The sequence below is a fragment of the Nuphar pumila genome, chromosome 4 (genome assembly GCF_984573655.1).
Source record: "Nuphar pumila chromosome 4, dmNupPumi1.hap1.1, whole genome shotgun sequence".
Taxonomy (NCBI): domain Eukaryota; kingdom Viridiplantae; phylum Streptophyta; class Magnoliopsida; order Nymphaeales; family Nymphaeaceae; genus Nuphar; species Nuphar pumila.
In genome coordinates, this window is record NC_143252.1 from 112,849,277 (window position 1) to 112,874,711 (window position 25,435).

The following is a 25,435-nucleotide window of genomic DNA, read 5'->3' on the forward strand; positions in this document are numbered from 1 at the left end:
TAGAATCACAATCACAATTCACAACTTTCACTTTCTCATATTATACCAAACTTGAGAAAGTGTTGGGATTATGATTTTGCAATCACATAATCTCAAGAAAACCCAACTTCCATAGGGTATTGCAGACATGCCTAACTGTATTTGAGATGAGCCTAACCATCAGATCTGGTTTTGCTTTGGAGTCAAAGTCAGACTTGTTGCCAAATATTGGAATTCAGATCCGGTTGATTAAAGTCAAATCTGGTGTTGCTTACCTTGGATCTAGTTGTTCTCATTTTTAGGTTAGGTTTTATGTTTGTTTGCTAGTTTTTTTAGAACAACTAGGGAAAACATAAAGAAAACAATGTATAGTTTATAATGGCATAGGTTTCCTTTGACGCGGCATAAAAAAAAGCTAAAATAAAAAAATGGAAATTTTCATTTTTTTTATGAATCAAATGACAACAATGACCTTTATCATTAAAAGTTCAAATAGTGTACTTTTCTTGTATGTTCGGTTCAGCCCTTTTAGAATCACTCTCTCGCAACTGTGAGAGAGTGATTCTAAAAGTAGCTGGAAGCTCATGTTCAACCCAACATGCGCTTCATTTTCAGTATGATTTCAAATAACTCTGATTGGAAATCACATCTCGAGATTCAAAAAAAAATTTTTTTGCAGGCCCGTGAACCTTTGCAAACTCGTGGTTCACGGGTGAGATGAACATTCCCCAACGTTCATCTCCTCCTCCTCTCACCTATTTGAAGAATGTCAAAGGGTGGTCGTCGGAGAAAGGAAGTCGCTGAAGGAGAGAAGATACCAGAGAAGGAAGGAAGCTTACCGAAAAACCAAAGGTAAGTGTTTTTTTTTTGTTTTTTTTTCTTGGTTGCTGAAGTAGCGGAGGGGGAGGATGTAATAACTACATTTTTTCTGTAATTACTAAATAATTAAAATATAAATTTTATACTTGAATTTAGGTAGAATTTAGAATATAAATTTGAGTTTGAACTACACGTGAAACTGAACCTTAGTTGAATATAAAATTTAATTTGAATTTGAATTTGAATTTTTAGTTAATTAAGAGTGAATTTGCATTTAGAATTTAATTTAATTTGAATTCAATTTAATGTGAATTTAGATTTTTTATTATGATTTGGATTTTAGAGATTAGATATGGGTTTACCTAGATTAATGGATTGGATGTGGGTTTACCTAGATTAATTTGGATCTATAATGGATTTGGAATCCAATATAAAAATCTATGAAAATTTTAAATAGGAAATTTAATGGAATAAAAACTTGGAATTTAAGTAGATTTAATTGAACAAATAGGAGTTCAATAGGGTGTGACGTCCCCCTATGTGGACCCATCCCACTTGACAACCCTCTACTTTATAAATTTTGAAGTTTTTTAAGAAATTTCTACTTTGAAATAAATGTCAACATATATCAATAAGTTTCCAAAATTAAAGTCTTTGCTAATAAAAAAAAGAATTAGCAAAGAAAGGGATTTGATTTACAAATAGTAAGAAGGATCCCTAGGGTGGGATGTCCCTCTCTAGCAGACCCCTCTTTGTGTGGTTGGAGCTTCTATAATGAAGCAAGATAAATAAAATCTAAATAGGATTCTAAGACAAGATATTTCAAAAATTCCTTAAATGTACTGAATAATCAAAAGAACCTAAGATTTTTGAGAGATAACAAATAGGCAACTAAGGTTTGGAAATTAGGGAGTGTAAAAGGGGATTGGAAGTTACCTAATGAGATTTAGTAATCCTCAATCATTATTAAAGGGGCTCACATGCCTCCTCTCTTTATTCACTTTCTCTTCTCTCTATACTCTCTTCCCCAATTTTGATTTTCCCTCTTGCCTCTTCGTCTTCCTTAAGTGGTGGAGACTCTGCTGGAGGTGGTGGAGTTGTTGATAGGAGAAGGACCAGACAACTGATCCATCTAACCCAACCTTCATACTCGTGTGAATCGGTCTCTGGCTTCACTTTCAATTTTTGAGGTAAGGGTGTTTTAGCCTATGTGTGTGTGCGTAAGATTACTATACGTAGGCATGTTGTGAGGGTTCAAAGTATTGAACTACGTATCTATATCAGTCATAACTCTTGTTATGACTGATTAAATGCAAAGTTCGAAAGTGAAGAAGCTCCAAAGAACAGTTTGAGTAAAAATCAAATATTTTTAAATAAACCATGTCTTTTCTTAAGAAACAATTTTGGCTGATCTGATATATATGTGGATTAGTCAGGAAACCCCATTTGAATTGAGGGTGACAAACATTTTTTTAGAGGTTGTTAGTGGATTTGTATTGTGCATGTCAACCTATAGACCCTACATGTAATGTCAGCCCAATATGCCTCTTATATTGACTAGCTATGTATTAAGGTGGTGTGGACTCCAAAATTGAATTCGGGTAATTCGGTTTTGAAGAAAACCATCTATTGATTTTTCATGGAAGGGTCATATAGGATTTTGAATGTATATGTAATGTAGTTTTATGAAGAACCCGTTTGCACACATATAAAATTCAGATTCATGGTGAATATGAGATTTTATATATTGGTTTATTATAAGATTAAAAAAAAAAAGAATTGCTTGGTGAAAAATGTTTATATGGTATTGCTAAGTTATTAAGTGAGTTAACATTTTCATTTTACTACAATCAGTATGCTCAGTATTGTACTCAATGAGTGATAAACCTAGGTAATAAGCATGATGAGGTTTATAAATTAGTTTGAATGGTATTTGATGCATTAAAATATTTTAGAAACCCCTTATGCAAAAAATATGTTAATAGAGTAATATGTGTGTTAGACAATTTATACTCTTGCTTGCATCCACCATGCGACATTAAATAATAATCAATCATGAATGTATCATGTGTAAATTATGTAACCATGATTGTATATGGGTTGTATTGTTTCTTTTGGCATGATTAGAATAAATTATATGATTTTACATTTTCGGCTTTAATGGTTTCAAATATGGACTTAAAACTCCCAAACCGCAAACTCGATGGTCATCAAAATTTCTAAGTCTTTTATATAGGCAGAAATTGTTCCAAAAAATTTTTTGAGACCCTACAGTAGTACGGTTTAAGAGAAAATCTCACCTTAAAATGAGACAGAAAATTTGCTCAATTTACGAGTTTGTTTTGACATGTTGTAGTATCTGATTTTTATCTCCTAGATTATATAAGATCTGGGGACAATATTTTTACACATGTCAGATCACACATGGTTGATAAGTGGTAAAAATCTTGGAATTTTTCTCATTTCTAGTGAGCACAAAACAATCACGGAAGTTCACTAAAACTCTGAATTTTTCTAGAAACTAGTTATGTCAAATTTCTGAGTAGTGTCTGATTCCAGAATTCTAGTTATTTATTGAAAAATAATTTTGACACAAGATTTTCAATGTATGAAAGCTAAAAATAAGATTTTATTTATGTCTGTAAAATTTATGGTGGTTGAATCTTTCTGACAATTTGTTGCTAAGAACCAAATCTATCATGTGTAGTTAAAAAAAATAGATTTTGGTATTTGGTTTGTAATTTTCAAATTATAATAAATTTTAACATGAGGTTTGTATGGTTTGAAACCTAACATGTGTAGGTACCTTTGATAAAAATTTGGGACCCGAACTTATATTGTATATAGGTGAGCATCTGTTGTAACAACATATTTTCTACTCAACCAAACCCATATTGAGAAACTAACATGTTATTATGATTATAGTGTGTGCATTTGATAATGCTACACTGAATGCCATGATGATATGTCAACTGATAATATGTAATCTACATGCATGCAAATGAATGAAATGTATGATATATTAATGCATGACTGAATGATACCAATGCACTGAATTATGCCAATGCATGTTATTAAAAATATGCAGTTGAATGATATGTCAATATGTGATACTGAATATGCATACGAATGTTACTGATTTATGCTCATGCATAATATTCTGATATGTTGGCATGCATTAATATATGATTCATGCATGATTGTGCCCAAGGGAGGTTGATAACCTGTGATTGGTTAATTGAAATCATACATGCATGCGCCCAAACTGAAGGTTGCTGACCTTAATAAAATGGTCAATTGTGTTATAGCATGTATGGCAATAGAAATAATAAAATAAAGAATGATATGAACATTAATTATATTAGGGTTTACAATAAGAAGATAAGTGGTACTTCTGGCTTTGTGAGATACTATTTAAAGTATGAAAGGTTGCTTCTCTTCAGCCATTGAGATAAGAAATGTAGCTAACACTACAACCACAGGGTGGTATATATTGTAACTCATAAGTGAAGTATGATATATCAGGTTAGAGGTGTTGGAAGATCTCTCTTGACAATGATCATCCATTATCCAATACTGGTGAAAGGTGTATGGTCAGGTTAATAAGTCATAGTCTATTTGAATCTACCCCTGAGTTATACCCTGATCTAGGAAATCGATAGATGTTAGTACCCACAGATTTTGGATATTGAAACAATTATTGATTATGCATTTAGTTAGGCATTGCATGCATCACTTAAGAAAGAAAATATAAATAAAAAATGTTAAATGCACCCATGTATGAAGGAGATATCTGCTTCGCATTGGTAAAGACATGCATTATTTAATTGTCCATGCATAATTGTGTATTTGCAACTGAATCAAATTGTGAAATGCACTTGTACTTGAAATCATGTCCTGAATGAATAATTGCTTAAGTGTTTTGAAATTGAAATCATATTTTGATAAATGTTTAATTGTTATTCATATGTAAATGAATGCATATCACATGTATACTCAGTTCTATTCACATGTACTATACTTTAGTATCTCTTACTGAGACTTGATGAGCCTAACACCAAATATAAATATGTAAGTATTAATTGAGGAGCCTTGCTATGATAGGATGCAATGGCGATGTCAAGAGACAATCATTTTTCTTTCTCAGGATTGTTTTGAAAAAAAAATATTATTTATTTTGGACTTAAAATTCGCTGATTTAATTGTTAAGTTATTGAGACTGAATTAAATTTAATTGATGAATGTTATTCATATTTTAATTCAGTTGTGATGTTTGAATGATCTGTAACTCGCATAAAGTTTTAACCAAAAGCAAATCGAGGTTTCTGCAGTGGACACTCAAAACAGCATCTGCCACATCCTTAAAACCCTATTCTTTTTGTAACAGCCCTCCCCTTGTTACAAAAAGAACAGGACGCGGGGAACAAGTTAAAAAAAAAATGGGAGTAAGGGTCCCCGACTCTCTCTCTGTCCTTGGCAACTAGGGATCCAGACGCTGGGGATGAGGCCATCAGCGAGTTTTTTCCATTTTCTTTCTTCCTCTTTTCTTCTTTCTTCTTCTTCTTTCTTTCTTTCTTTCTTCTTCTTCTTTAATTTCAGTTTGAATCAAATTCCTTTTTAGGGCATTTTTAGGTTTTCAGATGTGAGGGTTTTCTTAGATTAGGGGTTTTTGTTTGATTTTATTGATTAGGGTTTCTTCTTCTTGATTAAGTTTTTTTCTTATTGATTAAGGTTTCTTCTTCTTCATTCTTCTCCCATCAAACAAAGGACATTTGTTGGACTTAGAACAAAAGGAACAGAAAGAACATAACCAATGTTCTGTTCTATTTGTTCATTTCGTCCAACCCTGAACAAACAATCAAACATACCCTAAAGTTTTTGAAACTGCATCGGATCTCAAAATTAGTGAGAATAAATGCAGGCTTGTGGTCTTTAATGTGCCTCACCGCCATATGAATGTGGCTGAATGTCTTTTTGGCTGCAAACAATCGACCCTTCCACTTGACTAGGGTCTAAAAATCTTGCAAAAACTTCCATCATTGGATGCTTGGGGGGAATTTGAGGAAAAAATCGATTCTCTTATTGATTCTTGGCATGGGATCCATCTTTCCAAGCCAACCAGGGCTACTTTAGTATGTTATGTTCTGAATGGTCTAACGCTGCACCATATTTCCTTGTTTCACCTCCCAGAAAAAAAATTGAAACTAGACTGAACAAGATCTTCTCAAACTTTCTTTGGGGAGGTGAATGTCCAACCAAAGCTCTCGTTAATTGGGAGGGGGTAACAAGGTTGCTGCTGTGTGGCAGATTGGGCATTCAAAAGCTTTCTCAGTTTAACATTGCACTCCTCCTGTCTCTGGTGGTGGCGGTTGGGGTGTGAAGACTTTCCTTGGGCGGGTTTCATGAAGAATAAGTATAGGCTTATTGGTCTTTCCACTCAATGGATAGTGAATAATTCTTGGAAAAGAGTTTCCCCAGTTTGGAAGGCGATTGCTAAGGCCTTTAACATTTATTCTTGTCTCCTGATTGAGTCGGAGGGTGTCAGACCATTTAAATGGTCCTTCATGACTAATGACAAATTTATTGTTGCATCTTGTTACTAGGGATGTTTAGAAGCAGGTATGAACCAAGGTTGTCAAACTAGAAAGCCGATGCAGGAAACGATACGAGAAGCAGAAGCGAGAAGTGCGGCATTTTGAAATTTATAGGAAGCGAGAAGCGAACTATCAAGAAGCATGTAAAACTTAAAATAAAATTGATTATTCTTATATTTCATTATTTTTCAGTAAAAGAGTTAAATTTTTGTTAAAATCTAACAACGATGGTTACCAATTTAAAGAAAGTACATGAAAAGTGACTGATAGCCTAACGTGAGAGAAAATACATGAAAAACATGAAAAAAAACATGAGAAAAGCATATAGAAAAACATATACCATTTGTGTGGAAAGCATAAAAGAAGTGTGGGGGAATCTAGATTTCTATAAAGTTTCGTAAGCAAAGCGTATTGTGCTTCCGAAGCGAGTTTCTGAGAAGTGTGATTCCCACCTACCTAATAAGCTTTCGGTAACTCTGGTATGAACTGCTTCTCAAAGGGCATCATTTGGGGGGTGCGGCCTTCATCCTGTGCTCAGTTCTTGGCCTGGCTTCTCGTGATGGGGCATGCTAATACTCTTGATCGATTTAAAAAATGGGGCATTTATATTGCTAATCAATGCTGTTTGTGTGAACAGGATTTAGAAACAGCTCCACACCTATTCTGGTTCTGATAGTTCATCCAGTCTTTGTTTAATTCAGCTTGGTCGAATCTTACATTGCAGCTTAATTCAGCTTCATGCTTTAGGACGCTGATCTTGGGTCCTTCGTTTGTAAGTTCTCAAAGAAATGGCGATGGGCATGGAAGTGCTGGCTCGTTTTAGCTTGGTGGCAAATTTGGAAAGAACATTACACTAGCCGGAAAATCTGATGTTCAGACTACGCGTTACGCCTTACAGTCTGATGTGTTTCATGCTGCTCGTGCGGTTTGGCCTGAGGAAGACATTTCCTGGCTGGGGTTTAGTCTGTTAGGACCCTTTGTTAAGGTCGTTGCGATGACGATCTCTTTTATGTAATCGGCTTTTGTCCTAGTCGATCCCTCATTGTCTATTCAGAATATTAATGAATTTTTTTTATTCTCAAAAAAAGAATTTTGGATATTTAGATGTTTTTGTTGAAAGCTCTAAAAATCAAGGGCCCACGATACTTTGTAATGTTTGAATTTTCACATTTCAAAAAACATGTTTAGATATCATAAAGTCTTTGTGTAAAATATATTTCTCATTAAATAAGTTATAATGAATAAATATACAAGGTCCAATAGATAAAACACTCAAACATTTAAGAAGAAGAGTTGTTCGATCATCATCAATTATAGATTTTGGACTTTCTTTTGGTTAGAGAAATAAACTATAAACTATATATATATAGGGTAACTGAAATGTTTACCAACTAAATATGTTTATTGGTATGAACTAAGATTTTCATAGGTTTTTTTTATTTATTTTTTGCAAATTTCACTGTGCACGCTTGGTTTTATAAAAAGAGATTCTTTGATCATCCAATTACGATGTATAAGAAGGATTCTTTAAGGGTTGAAAATCAATGGCTTAAATTTTTTATAAATATTAAAGCATAAAAAATCATATTTCTTGATCCGATTAGGATCATCCAACAATAGATTCCTAGCAAATGGACCATGCCTAATGCATCTGCAAGGTTAGCTTTGCAAAAAAAAAAATTATGAAGATTTTGATTCATACCAACAAACATATTTCAGTTTTCCTATATATATATAGTCATTAGAACATGAGAACTAGAACATAAGAACTGAAAATGTGGGCATAGATGTGCTTGACATGGTGAATTTATTAGGAATCAACCATTGGATCATGTATTTTTGATGAAAATTTGTGATTTTTTAATGCTTGACTATTTATGAAGTTTATGATCCATTGGTTTTAAAGCCTTAAAAAAATCTAGTTTATGCATCAAAATTGAATGATTCAAGTGTGGGTTCTTATAAAAACTAAACATGTATCCGTGCTGTTAGATTCAAGAGAAAAAACAAAAAATCTATAAAAATTATGGTTCATACATTATACAGTTCTCATATTCTAATGATTATATATATATATATATATATATATAGAGAGAGAGAGAGAGAGTGGTAGTGGCTCACATGTTAGGTGGTAAATGATACGTGCTAAATGGTTTTTTCTGCCCTTCTAGTGTTTTTTTTTTTGCAGTTCCGACCCCATAAATGCATTGAGCATGGTCAATTTACGAAAAATCCAGACCCGGATCATGTGTTTTCAATGAAAAAAAATGATATTTTGAGCATAAAAATTTTACATAGATTTTAGACCGTTGATTTTTCGAACCTTATAAAAACCCACGCATGTGTCAGAATCGAACGCTTCAAGGGCTGATCCCTACAAAATCAAGTACATAGATCACATCTGTACAGTCAGAATTTATAAATAAAATAAAAAAAGACTGCAAAACCTATTTAGCAGGCTCATTTAGCACCTAACATGTGAGCAGCTACCAATCACTCATGTGTGTGTGTGTGTGTGAGCCTGACTGGATTTGTAAAAGCTTGATGGCAACCCACCATAAGTCTAGAGACTCGACCTTGATTCTGACAACCTACCAATTTCATTTGCAGCATGCATGGCCATAAAATATACACATCAGTTGGATCCCAACTCAGCCCTTGAATGTGAAGGTAAGAGAGAAGCCTGCTTTGATTATGGTTCAAGGAACAAAAGTATTCAATTTGGTTCTCTTTTTGGTTGTTCACTCAATTATGCAAACAAGATGCCTTGGATAGATTATCAGAGAAGCAACAAATATTGGTATATGTGGGGTATGTCCTTAGCTTTCTAAGGTGGTCCACGTAAGGCAGGGTGGTTGTAGAGTCCGGATCGGGTGTAATATGATTGTACAAAAAATTGTGCATTAAGCATCTGGTCGCCCTCCATCAGGTCTTGGGCCCCACAACTGACAGGCCCTGTCCCCAAGATGGAGGGTGATCAGGTGCTTAATGCACAAATATTTGTACAATCTGCACCTGATTTTTTCATGTAGTTGTAGGCCTCACTAGGGGTTTGCCCTTTTGGGGGATGATCCATTAAGTGACCCGATTCTTGGCGAGGATTTCTCATCATTAAAAAAAATAAAAAATAAATATTGATACCGGTGGGGTGAAGGGTAAGCCCTTAGAGTTTTACGCTGTCAGGACAGCGACTGTAAGTATAACAGGCAGAGTAGCGCGACTAGGTCTATGATCGCAGGATGGTCTGTCTGAGTAAAAATCAAACAAAAAATTTTGGTACCGGTGGAGATTGATACATGTGACACCTCCATGTGTGCATGGGGGAGTTAGGTGTGTTCCAATTGGTGTGAACAGATATCCACAAGATGGTGTACCTGTTCTTGGCTGACTCTGTGCACGTATGTCTTTTTATCTTATTAGGACACGCACACGATTCCATGAAGCATTTGGCATCTCTAACAACCAACAAAAGATTAAAAATAAATAAAAGATTCCAATTGCACGATGAGTGCATGTTGCGTGCATAAGAAACTTAGTCTACAGTGGGGTAATTGGGTGTGGTTGGCTGTCATGGAAAATCTAGTCCTTTTTTTAAAAAATCTTGAGAATTTTGTTCAAACAAGATGGATTCAATAATCCAGGAATTTTTTTTGTTTTGTATTCTTCAAATGCCAAAAAAGATCCATGGACACAAGGACATGTGATGCTCGATACGGGCAAGTTCGATTTTTTTTATAGAAAACAGATACAAGGACATGAAAAATTTTAAACTGAAAAAATGACGGTATTGTACGACAAAAATGACATATTTTTTAAAATATCTTATAATTTTTTAAATCCACTGCATGTCCAAATTCACAAATGCCTAACTTCTTTAGAGCCTTTTTACCCTTCGCACGAGCAAACCTCTTGAAGTTCACGCGATATATCAGTACACTCTCTTAATATCTCAAACTCTTACTAAAATGTAGATTCACACATTTTTTTTTTAGACCTCTCGAAGTTTGCATAACCAAATTTGTGAACCTCACATAACCGAAACCAGTGTAACTTCACAAATAATGACTAAATTCATACATACATTACGACACTCGCGAGATACAAACTTTCTTTTAATGACCAATCCTCAAGGAGATCTACAAATATGTGGTGATTTACACATATATCATGTTGCAAATTTCTGTGAAGTTCATAATATGAAATGACCATCGCAAATACGGTACTAAATTCACATATATAGTATCTCACTCTCAAGATACCATGCGACCTCTTTTCAGTAATTGATCCTCAAGGAGATCTGTAGATGTGTGCGATCTACGCATATAACATATTGTTAATTTCTATGAAGTTCGCACTCTGAAATGACCATCACAAATAAGGTACTAACTTTACAAATAAGTCATACAAATATTCTCTTTACATGTAGATTTGATGACAAAATTGTGAATTTGTATAAACATCATAAATATTGAGGATGAATACAATGTGAATTTCTTTATTGTTTACATATTTTTGTACTAGCATTAAATGCAAACTTTGATTTTAAAAACTGAATGTTCACACCTTAGGGCTAGTTTTTCATAAACTAAAGTTTTTTGTGGTCCCCAACATGCTTTCCTCTGGCAACAATTTTCAACTATGATTTTTTATGACTTTTTTTGGCGATTCATTAGCAACATTTCATTGAGGGTACTTTATCGTCGAGTTTTTCAGAATCATCAATGAAATTTTTTTTGGTAAGCACACATTTAATGGTAGAAACAATTATTTTTTTGAAACAATGACTTAAATCAATTATTTTTTAAAAACATTGACATGAGTTAGTTATTTTATAAAAGAATTACATGATTTTCAAGTTATCTTTGCATGTTCAATAACCTTTTTTATTTTTTTCTTTGATTAAATCATTTGCATGTGAGTGTTCATTTGTCTAACTAGTTATCCTAAATCATTTATTTTCTTAACGATTCACATGCATCTATCCTCTAGTTTGGTTGTTTATATATTGTGTATCTTGTATTATAAACATGATTAGAAAACATTGTTATTTTTTTTGTTGTTTCCTTAACTATTCAAGTTTTTGCATTGTTAATAGACTATTCTATTTTTTTTTCAATGCTTTATCAATATCCTGTCTCTATTGCCTACTTGTTTACTTATATTCTTTATTTTGTTATTGTAGAAATTTAGGAATTTGTTTATTACAATATGGCGATTGAGAAGATTGTTTCAAAGGGGTCCACACCCACATCATCTGCTAGTGTTACAATACAACATAAAGAGCCAAAGAAGAAAAATTACACATTAGGTGATTCTTCCTACTATAAAGTATGGAATATGCTTGACACGTGGGTAGAGAGGGAGCCTTCACAATGGCTCAAAGCTTGGGTTTCTGATATTTATCATAGAAAATGTAACCTCACTAATCACAAACCTAAAAATCTATGCTCAAACAAACAACTAATAATTTCATCATGGCTTAAATTTAAGGTAAAACCTGTAAAAAAGTTGATGAGTTTGTGATCACATTTATGTCAATCATCCTAAAGGCATTTAAGAAGGAGGGAGGGAGAGGGGAACTCAGTGGTAAAGAAGTTTGACCCATTAGTTCACTATGAGGTTGTTGCTAACCTGAATACCTGGATAGATGAAGCTAGTGATGCAGCCACCTACAGTGACAGTGGCCAAATAAAGATAAAGAGTGGAGAATATAGAAGAATGATCCTCTATAAGAGTAGAGGAGGTACCACATTAAGGATTACCCCACAATGCAATTATAATTGAATTTCTGTTTAACAATTTAAATTTATGCCAATGCTGGATTAAATATGTCACCCTTGCACAGTTAGCAGAACTGTTTTGGGTACAATAAATGATCAAATGAAGGATTACCCCATGATGTTTTAGTTCAAACAACCTAAAGACTGATGTGATGGCGAAGAAGACATTGACTTGTCATCCATAGTACGTGCTTATGATGAGGAGGATGCAACTGTTAATAACTTGCAAGTTGCAAGCAGTCCCTCCGCAAAAAGGGCATTGAGGAGGAGGGGGGCGTGGAGAAATGAGTCAAAAGCATAGAAGGACTGCACATTGAGTGGATGCAAAATTGACTCTTGCACTAGCTTAAAATCACATTCTAAAAGATTTGTTTCAAACAAAGGAGTTTATTATACAGACTCAAGTTGACCTTATTGCTAATAATAATGTCATCGAGGAGCTACGAATACACCTAACACATCCACAACAATGACGTATGATTTTGATTATTTTGTAAATCATTGTAATTAAGTAAACAATATTTTAAATAATTATAGATGCAATTATAATTGAATTTCTGTTTAATAGTTTAAATTTATGCCAAGGTTAAATTATATATACATGTATGATTGTAACAACTTAATATTGAATTATAAATGCATATATATAGTTTTGTACCGATGAATTTTGTATCTGTTGTAAATTTGAATGTTACTCGATGTAAATTTGAATATTATAGGTGAATTTGAATGTTACAAGTGAATTGTATATCTATTGAATTATAAATTTTAATATTACATGTAACTTCACACACTATGACTAAAGTCATGCATATTGACAAACGTTAAAAATAGAAAAAATTTATTTTTCAAAAACTTGCGATTGTCATTTTAAACTTTCAAGCAATTTCTTGTGATATTATTGCAATATTTTTATAAATCTCACAATATTTGTCACTATAAAGTCATGTAACTTCGTAAAGAAAGGTATGCGAACAATGATTAAGATTTGTGAGGATCAAAAAGTTTGCAAAAAAGTATTGCGAACAATGACCAATATATATAGAACATAAGAACATTCGAGACTTTCGCAGCAAAAAATATATGATTTTCTCTTAAATATGTAGTTTTTCTCATAAATATGCATTTTCTCTTAAATATGTGATTCTCCTATCAAATATTTATTTTTTCTCTGTAATATGCATTTTCTCTTAAATATAGAATTTTTCTCTTAAATATGTGATTTCTTCCTAAATGTGTGATTTTTTTATTAAATATGTAATTTTGTCTTAAATATATGATTTTCTTCATAAATATGCACTTTTTCACCTAAATATGTGATTTCTTCATAAACATGCTTTCATCCTAAATATGTGTTTTTCCTCCTAAATATACGAGTTTCTTCATAAATATGCAAATTTCCTATATTTTATGCATGTTCTTGTTACAAAATATTAAACATAGAATGAAGTTAAACATACAAAATTTACTGAACTTTTTCTTATTTAAAAAATATCTAGAAGTTACAACACATAATTTGCAGAACATCGTATATTTAAAAACATTCAAAATGTAAACCCATAATTTATATAACAGTTCTATCAAATTTACATCAAATGTTTGATAATCCTGTCAAATTTACATCCAATATTTTACAATAGTAATCAATGCATACTTTCTAGAATTGTTACAACTCAACTTTCGATATCTTGTCATCCGACACTTCATTGTCTGACTTCTTCTCATCCTCTGCATTTTGTTTGCCCTTTAGACCTTTTGTGTTCTACTGTGGTTCTATTTAGCTCTTTACCTCTTCCTCAACCTTCTTTTTTGTACCCTCCAAAGTTGTCTTTCTTCAAGAATTTGATTATACGCTTCTTATAGTCTATTACATTATTATGAAAAAGTAGTTATTAACAAATGACTAACTATAGCTTACGTAAAAAAATATAACAAAATATGACATATAAACACGTATGTGAAGTTAAATTTTGTGTTTCTGTTCAAATAGTGCATTTACAATATGACAAATATACCACAATCATACTTATAACAATTATATACCAAGTCAAATACATGTACATGTATGAATTAAGTTAATTAACATATACAAAATAATTATTCGTTTTCATATTGAGGAATATCCTTCATGAAATAGGTTATCTAATCGAAGTAATAGCCAAAACACCTTGAATAAAATGAACTTGCATTACAACATTAAACCTACGGAGTACGATAGAGTAATAAGTACATGAATGAATAAATTACGTTATCGTACTATTTGTTTGATGTTTTTATTTGCATTAGTTGTAGACCCTATAAAATTGTTTTGTTTAAGTCTTTGTTGGTTTAGGTTCTAAATACGGGTTGCTTCAACTATTTTAAATAAAACAATTTGGTTTGGTATTAATAGAAGGATTCACGTCACATGTTCCCATACCTAGTAACATTCCCTTGTCTTTTAAATGGTTCCAAATTTTGAACCCAACCTGACCCATGGATATACTAAATGTGGGTTGGTTCAGGTCTAATTTATATAGTTTCGGGTCAGTTTTGGATCACCTGACCCAATAACACCCACCATGTGTCATAATGTCGGGTTGAATAGTACACACATTCGGATCAGATCCAAAATTACTTGCAAACACATCGGCATCCATATCGGGCAGTTGAGCCAAGCCACGCGGAGAAGGCCTAGCCGAGTCAGACGCGATTCTCTTTATATCCCACCATTGCCTCTTTTTTATTTCCCTGCCTGTCGATGGTGGTTCAGTAGCGACACGACATAATATAAGTGAGATAACACAATTGATTAATTTATTGAATAACATTATTACAAATAAATACATTTTTATATAATACAATATTAAAAAATTTATCAATTAAAAAACCATAAAATCCATACATTTCAGAAATCATTAATTTAATGGGGGTGTTAGGGTGCACCCATTTACTCTAGGAAATACCTTGTCATCTATAATAGAAGTTCCCATCTTACCCTGTGCATCTGGATAAGTGGTTGCATCCAAACACCACCTAATTTGGTTATCTCATTACAGTTAGGGGTGGCAAAATCTGACACGACCCGCCAACCCGCTTCTTAGGCGGGTTCGGGTTTGGCTTAAACGGGTTCATCTCGTAAATGGGTCAACCCGCCTAACCCGTTTATTAAACGGGTTGGGTTCGTGTTAGGGGTATGCCAACCCGCCAACCCAGCTGACCCGTTTAATAAACAGGTTAGGTGGGCGAGTCAACTCGTTTACCTGAACCCAACCCGCCAACCCGCCTGCTGACACGAACCCGACCCGCCAACCCATTTACCTGACCTGACCCGTTTATTAAACGAGTTAACTGTGTCGTGTCGGGTTACCCGTTTAATAAATGGGTCGGGTTCGTGTTTGCCACAGCTGACCCGTTTAATAAACGGGTTGGGTTCGGGTTGAGTTATGCTGACCTGCCGACACGACCCGCCAACCCAACCCGATTGCCACCCCTAATTACAGTCTAGAGGTGTCATGTTATCGTGACTATGAGTGTCAATGGGTCTGGTTGGACTTGAACTTGACCCCTATACCCTTTAGGGTCAAGGTTTGGTGATAAATAAGGAGGTTTGATCTGGCGTCGAATATATATATATATATATATATATATATATATATATATAGAAAGAGAGAGAGAGAGAGAGAGAGAGACGGGTATGGTTTGTGAAGTTTGATGCCGCCCGACTCCAACCCAAGTTCCGATTAAGCCTCGTGCTTTTAATGTAAAAAAAGATTAAAAAATACCATTTTATTGAGTATGGATTGGGTCTAATTCATGTAATCCTCATAAGACATGGGTACTATTTTTCTTATGATAAACTCTAATAAACCCAGGCCCGAACTTGGTACGAGCACCACAAAGTTAGATGTATGTTTGAACCCATCTGAATCTGAACCAGGTCCGACCCATTGACACCCCTCTTGTGGCCCTGCTTTATTGTCTATAATCAAGGGTGTCAACGGGCCGGGTTACCTAGACCCGACCTGAACCAAACCCTATAGGGTCCGAGCATGGTGATAAATAATAAGACCCGGGTCTGGATCCAAAGGTCCGATTAATACATGGACTTGGGTATAGTTTGTGAAATTTTATACCAGATCTGGACCCAACCCAAGTTTCGATTAGGACACACAAATTTTGATTATAAAAATGATAAAAAATAAGGTTTTACCAGGTATAATTCAGGTCTCATTCATGTAGTTCTTATCAGGTCCGGGTATGTTTTTACTTCTAGTGGACCCGATTAGACCCAGGCCTGAGACCCGATACCATACACAAAAACTGGGTCCAAGTCTGGTTCCATCTGGGTCCTAACCAAACCCGATCAGTTGACACCCCTATCTATAAAATAATGTAAGATTCTACAAGTACAATGGAGAGGATAGTTGATCGTAGGGGTGTCAATGGGTTGAGTTGGACCCAAACCCAATCCGTATAAAACCTTATAGGGTTAGGGTTTCGCCAAAAATACTAACATTTGATTAGAATTCGGGTTGGACCGATTAATATATGGTGCCGGGTATGGTTTGTGAAATTTTATACCAGACACCGGTCCGACCTGAGTTTCGGCTAAGATTTGTAATTTTTCAATGTAAAAAAGATAAAAAATATTATTTTACTGGGTATGGTCGGAGTCTGGTTCATGTAATCTTTATAGCAATCCGGGTATGGTTTCTCTTATGGTTGATCAAGTCAAGGACGTAGTACTATCATCTCAAATTAGGTCTGGATTTGGTTTCACCTGGATCCCAACCCAACCCAACCCGTTGACACTCCTGGTTGCTCGTTTGCTTGGACCTTGTAACAAGGGACGTGCACGGGTTGTGGTGGATTTTTTGATGTGTTTTTTAACTTGAACGCATTAAACTACCCACCTATGTCTTTTCTTGTGTGACGAAATTATGCACCTGTGTCACAAGGATGCCCTATTTTGGCCGTGTCCCTGGTGACATGATCAGACACGTCGACTCATGCAGTGAACAACATTATTTTAAATTTTTTTAAAATAACATTGTATTAGATTTCAATTTTATTTGAAAACTATTTTTAATGTTAAAACATTCAAAAATAATTTGTTTTGATTAAGAAATTAGAAATTTCGTGTCCTTGTATCTCTTTTTGAAAATCACTTTTGGAATTTTGATCCTCGAGTCCACGAATCATTGTGACATACCTACCCACTTAGCCAAGCGTGCAGAGCTTTTTTAGCATGTATTTTTTGTCGTGTCCGTGTCTTTGTAAAGCGTTGCGACAAACAGTTTATGGAGGCCGCGCAAAAGGGAGGAAAACCCGGTGAGTAAAAGCTTAACGGCGGGGTTAACGGCGTGACCTTACCAACCTGCCCGGTGGCGCTGCCCGTGCTTGCGGCCCTACGCAGCGATGCACATTCGCCTCTCTCATTGGCCGTTGATCATTTGCGCTTTTTCTGTTTGGCGCCTCACCGAACAAGCCTCTCTCTCTCTCTCTCTCTACTTTATTTCCTTCTTCCCCTCCCCTCCCCTCCAAATCCCTTCACCCCTTCTCTCTCTCTCTCTCAGCCGTCCCCTGCACCTCCTCTCCCCCCCACTCTACTTTCATAGTTCCTGAAACCTGCTTCCCTTGTTGAGAAAAGAAGGGCAGAAAATCAGGGTTTTTGGTGAACTAAACGCTTCTTTTTCTCGAGGGTCTTGGTGCATCCTTCTATTTAGAGGAATTGTTGGGATTTTTCCCGATTTAGGACTTTCTGGAAGTCCCTTTTCGGTTATTTGCCTTCGTTTTTTTCCTGATTTCGGATCTCTGTTTTTCCCATTTTGCAGGATTTTTTAGGGTTTCTTCCTGCTCTCTCTCTGTCTCATAAATATTTAGAGCTCTAGCTTGTGGTTCTTAGTTCTTTTTCTTAATATTTCTGCCTCGGTTTTGATCCTTTTCTTTCATTTTTGCGAGTTAGCGCTGGGATTTGTCTCTTGTTTTTAGGAAAATTCAGGTGGGTGTTCTTCATCGGAAAAAAAAACACAAAACCTAGCTTTCCCGTCGCTTTTTCATCGATCAGTGTCATTAATTTTGGGGCTTTTCCATCTTTTTTTTTTTTAATGTTGGTTGAATTGGGGCATTTCCATCTGGGGTGTCTCAGATTGGAAGATATTTGATCTTAAGGGATTTGTGGGATTTTCACCCGAGACTTTTTCGATCGAGGATTTTCTGAGATTTCTGCCCATCCAAACACTATGACCCCTCAATTAAAGAAGGGACTGCAGGAGGGTGGTGGGGCGATCGCCAAAGAAGTCCATTTCCTGGGAGTGAGGAAGCGGCCGTGGGGAAGATTCGCAGCAGAAATCAGGGATCCGTTGAAGAAGTGCCGCGTCTGGTTGGGGACGTTTGATACGGCGGAGGACGCAGCCCTGGCCTACGACGCTGCCGCCCGGGCGCTCCGGGGGCCGAAGGCGAAGACCAACTTTGCCTTCGTCCCCACAGAGGATCGGAGCACCAGTCTCAGCAGCACCGTCGAGTCCTGGATCAGCCCCAGGAGCAATTTCCACGCCAAGGCACCGTCTTTCGGGGAGGTCAATCCGAAGATTGATCTCAATGTCGACGGAGAATGCCTCCGCGCCGGTTCGCTGGTGCCCGTCTTTTCCGGCAGGGCAGGGCGGAAGCAGAAGGGCGTGAAGCGGAGCTGTGCGCCCGATCGGAGGACCCCCGGCGAGATTAATTGTTTGATTCAGAAGGGGCTCTTTGGTGGTGGTGATGGCGATGATCTGAATGAGTGCCACAGCAATTGCGATTCGTCGTCTTCGGTTGTCGACGATGAGGTGAGCAGGCCCTCCCTGAAGAGAAGGCCATTGTTGGATTTGAATCTGGCTCCTTGTGAGGATGAGGAGGATGATGAATTTTGTAGCACTTCTTTGAGGCTATGATTTTTGCTTACTTTCCTCCAAAAAAAAAGAGAAAAAGCAAGGAGAGATGAAGTTTCTGATATGGAACCAAGTGGGATGCTTCATTTTAGAGATCTTTTAGTCTTCTTGGGAGGTTTGGAGGGTGACCCATCTTCCTGATAAAAGCAGGATTGTAAAATGAGATTGCCCATAGTCAAGTTTTTTATTGGAAAATGGGATTGCCCATAATCTCAAGCAGAGAAGTTTTTCTTTCTGTTTTTATGGGTTGCAACCCTTATTCCTTGTTTTTCTTTTTATTCTTCACTTTGTAATCTGTTTCATGAATGATAATGTTATATACAAATGGTAGATCAGAGAGGACTTCTTCAATCACAGTATAGTGTTCTCCTTTGGTAGTGTGCGAGAATCCCACAAAAGTGAGAAGAAAAATTAAAGGTTAGATAGGGGAGGGGATGTGGATTATACTGTTTTATGATGTTTTATGCTTGAAGCTAGTGCTTCTTTCTTCCGTTGCTTTGTTTTGTTGCTTTTCAGAACGGGAAGGTGCGCTGTAATGATGGTTTTTCTCTGTAGCTTCAGCTTTGGTTTCTGTCCTTGTTTCCTTCTGTTGTTATTTAGCTTCGGTTGGTAACTTCATGGTAAACCAGACTCTACTTGTCTATTTTGGTGTGGGTGGAATGGAATATCAATTTGATTTATCCAGTTAACCTAGGTGGGTAGAATGGAATATGAATTTCATTTGTCCGGTTAAACTAGGTTTTCATCTTGGTTTACACCTCTCTCTCTCTCTCTCTCTCTCTCTATATATATATATATATATATATATATATATATATATATATATATATATATATATATATATATATATATATATATATATATATATATATATATATATATATATATATGTGGTGTGTGTTACAGAAGCATTCAAACTATTTTTCTGTGAAAAGTTGGGTGGTGGTCTATTTTTTCACCTTTTTTTTCTTTTTATCTTGGTTATGGATTGGGAGGAAACCCCATAATTGAGAAGTCTTTTTTGTGTGGATGACGGGTCCCCAATTGAATATCTGGGTTTATCCCATTCTCTCACAGCTCCTGTGTCATATCATTTTCATTCTCTTTTTGCATTCCCATTTGTCCTATGGTTTCATCTAAGTTCCTCCTTATTTCAGCTTTTTTTTTTTCCTCTTTTCCAGGTTTTTCTTTTTTTGGGGCTGGGGCTGGGGCTGGGGTTGGGATTGGATCTTTTAGGAGCCGTCGTTACTGTAGTGGTGCAACAATTTTCTGTAATATCTTGGAAGATGGTATTATCAACTTAGGTGCCAATCTTCCTCGATCAATATTTATCTGCAGCCAATGGTTTTCTCTTTGGGCAGCTTGTGATTTCTACTTTTCTTTGGTTACCTGGAACACGGATCCCATCATTTGAAATAGGACGGGTTTCAACATAGATTCAATCGTACCCATCCAATTAACAGTTAAATGGTTCTGCTGGATGGCTAGGATTGAATGTATGATTAAACCAATCCTATTTGAAATCATTAGCTCCCTGTGCGCACCATGTATTTCAATTCTTCACTTTCCGTCTTCACCAATTCAGCATACCCGCCAAAGTGTTCTCACCACACGGATGTGATCTTCTGCTTTGATCGTAAGGGGGACAAACCCTTGACTCATCCATTGCCACACATAAACAAGATTTTTCAAGGCTTGAAAATTAGCTATTCAAAATTTTTGTATATATTTAAACATTTAAAATTTGTTTTTTTATCAAAAAAGTATAATCCAACAGTTTATTCCTAACAAAATAGACCATGCTGAACCCATCTGCAGGATGGGATTTGCAAAAAAAATCATATGAAACGCCTAGTTAACTAGTATTTTCAGTTCTCATATTCCAGTGGTTCGGTTTAATAAAATCATTTATATTTCTCTGTTTCCATTGCAGTTTCTTCTGAAGTTGAATTTTATGAACTATTTGTTGGGTAACGTGGCTGCCTCTCTCTCTCTCTCTCTCTCTCTCGATAGGCAAAAGCATAGCATAGGTGCGTGACACTATCATATGGTGCAGAGTTACCGACCGACCATATTTATGACTTTTTGCTTTCTCGTGTTCCATTTCGCACCAGCTTTGAAAAGCAAATTTTTTCTTTAATAAATTGAGTCAAAAAAACGATATAACAAGGAAAAATAAGAGCTTTTTGGCTTCTCGATGGTGATTACCGCAATCAGTGGGAGGGGTCTATTTCACCTTTTCTTTTCCAATCTTTCTCTGGTTTCTTTTGCTGTTGGCTCTTTCTTTCTTCTTTTCAACCAGAGGGAAAGCTCTATCAACTCCTTATCCCAAAAATGACACTCTTGACCTGAAAAATACCAAAATGGAAGGGCAGGCAATCGGTTTGATTATCAGCTGTTCCCCCGCCCATCAGCAAATGCGAGCCCTGTGAGCTGCGAGTAGAGAGAACGAGCCATCCCATCCCGAGGTAGCTATTATTATTATTATTATTATTATTATTATTATTATTATTATTATTTGCACAAGGGGTGACGCTCATGCGATTTGAACCTAAACTGCCTGCCCAGCACCAGACAGCTTTGGGGCTGGTGGCTATTAGGTAGTAGGATTTTTGATGAATAAAAATAGCATGCTATATCATACTTTCATTTTATGTTTTTTTTTTTTTAGTTGGGCTAGTAGAAAATTCCATATTACTGACCATGAATCGGCAGACTTTTGATTGGTAAAAACCGTTGAGGTCCTCTGAGGATTGTACCCAGTTTGGACCTTACGGCAAGGGATGACCTCATGGGTTTTGAACTGTAGTTGTGTCATGTCAGTTGCCATTAGCTAGGAAGGCGACCCTTTGTGGGCTTCATTTTGTAAGTTATAATTGCAAAAAAAAAATTGTTTTGTTTGGTGCCCGTAAAGGCCGGAAGCAAGTTGGAGCTCATGTTGCGCTGAGTGAAAACCTAGTTGGTTGGTTAAAAGAGTGGAAATTATTTTTAAAATTATCATAATCAGAATTGAATGCCTAACCTCCTCCTTTCAATCCACACATTCCAACGAACTACTTCACACTATAATATTTGAAATACCTTATATATATAGGGAATGAAAACCTCTTCAATGAAAATTTGTGAGTGTTTTTTTCATAATTCTGACCGTACAGATGTGTTCAGCATAATTGATTTACTGTAAATCAACACTTTGGATAGAAAAAAAGTATGAAAATTGTAGGCTGTTGATTTTACATATAAAAACCAATTCATGCATCAGAATCAAATGCTCCAAGAACGGATTACTATAAAAACAAACATTTAGATCACATATGTATGGTCAGAATTTTGAAAAAAATACAAAAAATTCAATAAAATGCCCATTGAGGAGGTTTGGGAGGGTTTACCATCCGCGAGGTTTTCATCTCTCTCTCTCTCTCTCTCTCTCTCTCTCTATCTATCTATATATATATATATATATATATATATATATATGAGTAATGCGCTGGTGTTGCCCCTTTTTCGTGTTTTGTCCTGTTAGGTCTTTTCAAAAATCATAGTTTTTTTTTGCATTTTTTCTCACAGCTAACACCATAGATGTGATCTATAGGTTTTGTTTGGTGGGAACAGACTTTTTGATCACCTGAATCTGACCTATATACAGGGTTTTTCGGTGATCCAAAATCAATGGCTATGAAGGCATCAATTTTTTTGATGCTTATAAAACTACATTTTTTCGTCTAAAAAACATGATCTAAGAGTCTATTCTCACTAAATCAAGCACGCTAAACACATCTAACCGTTCAGATCTATCATAAAACACTTCAAGCTATGAGGTCTAATGGGGCAGAATAAGAAAAAGGGGGCCTAATATGCTCTCTCTCTCTCTCTCTCTCTCTCTATATATATATATATATATATATATATATATATATATATAGAAAGAAAGAAATGGATACGTGCAAAATAAAATATGCTAAATGGGTTTTTCAGCTCTTCAGTGTTCTTTTTGCAGTTTCGACCCCATAAATGTGTTGAGCATGGTTGGTTTATGAGGAATCCACACCTAGATCATGTGTTTTCATTGAAAAAAATGATATTTGGAGCCTAAAAATTTACAAAGATTTTAGATCGTTATTTTTTCGAATGTTACAAAAACCCACCAATGTGTCAGAATCGAACACTTCAAGAGTTGATCCCCGTAAAATCAAGTACATAGATCACATTTGTACAATCATAATTTAATAAAAATAAGATGAAAAAAAACTGAACTCATTTAGCATGTACCCATTACTCTATACAGGGCATTTAGCATATTTCATTTTGCACACACACACATTACTATATATATATATATATATATATATATATATATATATATATATGTGTGTGTGTGTGTGTGTGTGTGTGTGTGAAGTAATGGGTACGTGCTAAATGAAGGTGCTAAATGGGTTTTTTCTCCTCTAACCCCATAAATGTGTTGGGCATGGTTGATTTGAGAGGAGTCCACAACTGGACCATGTGTTTTTTATGAAAAAAATGATATTTGGAATCTCAAAAATTTATAAAGATTTTGTACCGTTGAATTTTTGAACGTTACAAAAACCCATTCATGTGTCGGAATTGAACACTTCAAGAGTTGATCCCTTTAAAATCAAGTACATAGATCACATATGTACGGTCAAAATTTAAAAATAAAACAAAAAAAACCTGAAAAACTTCTATATATATATATATATATATATATATAATGTGGTGCTCCTACATCCACCTAGCACGATGTCGAGTTGGATGACATCCTGTGTGATGTGTGCATAGTGACAAAAGTTAAAAAATAGCAAAATGTCGGCAGCCATCAAAACAGTGAACAACAACCGTTCATTGTAATATAGAGTAAACCCTTTATATAAGAAAACATGTCACCTTAGAGAGGGTGACGCCTTTTGTTAGTGAATTTATAGAAGTGCTCCGCATCTGATTGCTTTTGACAAAGTTCTATATCTTTGAGACAATGTCATTTTGATTTTAGAATCAACTCTTCCCAAAGCTCGAATAATTTATTATAATATTCTACCATACTTTTATCTCTTTGAACTGTATGGTCAAAAGTGCTAGGCGGTGCTTAGTCGGTAGACTCTTAAAAAGACTAATAGAAAACTAGGTGGGACTAGTCAGTACCCTAATTAAAATATAAAAAAATACACAAAATATACATAACAATATGTTTAATTCTTTTACTAATAAGATATTTTCATTACACAAGTACAAAATTACACATGCTTTCACAAAATATATTAATATACATAACAAAAAATACATACATATATATATATATATAACATATTCAGTATAATCAACAAAATATGCTTTCAACCTTTCACATAAGCACAATAACACATACATATATAAATAACATATTACATAGCTCATAATACTAAACATTCTTTCAAGTTTTTATAGAAAAAATCATAAAAACCAAAATCAATTAAAATTAATTGTGCATGCTTTCAATGTTTCATAGAAAAAATCCCAAAAGCAAAGTAACACTCATACACACACACATGTATGTATAAATATAATAATTAAGCATGTTTTCATGTTTTCATGATTTCACGTGACAAATCACACAAACACATATATATATAATTATATATATACAAAAAAATAATAAAATATATATAAGAATAATAAATTATTAATCTGCCCACATGTTTAGGCAGAGCCAGCTTAGTAGTCGACTAGGCGTCTTAGTCGATACCTAGTCAAAAAAATTGGTATTTTTTAAAGTACACACCTAAGAATTGCAAAGCTTAGGCATTTTACTTATACCTAAAGTGACTAAGTGAACTACGTAACCCTTGAGTCATATTTTGAATTTTATCTTGCAAATTGCACACATGTGTAATATTTTTAAGAGAATACATTACCTTGAGGTATTCTCAAGCCTTATTTTCATGTTCAAATTTGACAAGACTAGAACATTTTTTTATATCAATACTACTAATAAGTCAATACAAGATCTTGGCATGTTCCTTTGAAATATCTTTGGAGACTTTATTATGCATAATAAACAAACAAAACAGAAACAAAGAAAGAAAAGAGAAAGACGTTGAAGGGGGTAAACCTGACATCCCACTCTCTCTAGGGTGACGTCTTTTCTTATATAAAGGGTTTACTCTATATTAAAATGAACGCCGCTTTTTCACTGTTTTGATGGGCGTCGTTCATTTTTAAGATGGACAACATACAAGGCAGTTATGACAGAGGTTGACGTGATCCTCTCTCTAAAAAAACCCCCACTTTTTGTGTTGCGGGGAAGAGAAAAACTCCCTCAATTTTTTGTGTTGGGGAGTTTTCCTTCATGGGAAAATCA

At 35.1% G+C, this 25,435-nt stretch overlaps 1 protein-coding gene across 1 annotated transcript; it reads left to right on the forward strand.

Moving 5' to 3' along the window:
- The first annotated feature begins 17,695 nt into the window (after positions 1-17,695).
- Positions 17,696-19,403, forward strand: LOC149840622 (ethylene-responsive transcription factor 3-like). Its single transcript, XM_090004504.1, has one exon. It carries the CDS (start codon positions 18,397-18,399, stop codon positions 19,081-19,083), a length of 687 nt encoding a protein of 228 aa, XP_089860630.1. The 5' UTR covers positions 17,696-18,396; the 3' UTR covers positions 19,084-19,403.
- Positions 19,404-25,435: the final 6,032 nt, after the last annotated feature.

Excerpts from the sequence above, each read along its gene's own strand:
- LOC149840622 (XM_090004504.1), top strand. The coding sequence starts at position 18,397 with ATGACCCCTCAATTAAAGAAGGGACTGCAGGAGGGTGGTGGGGCGATC.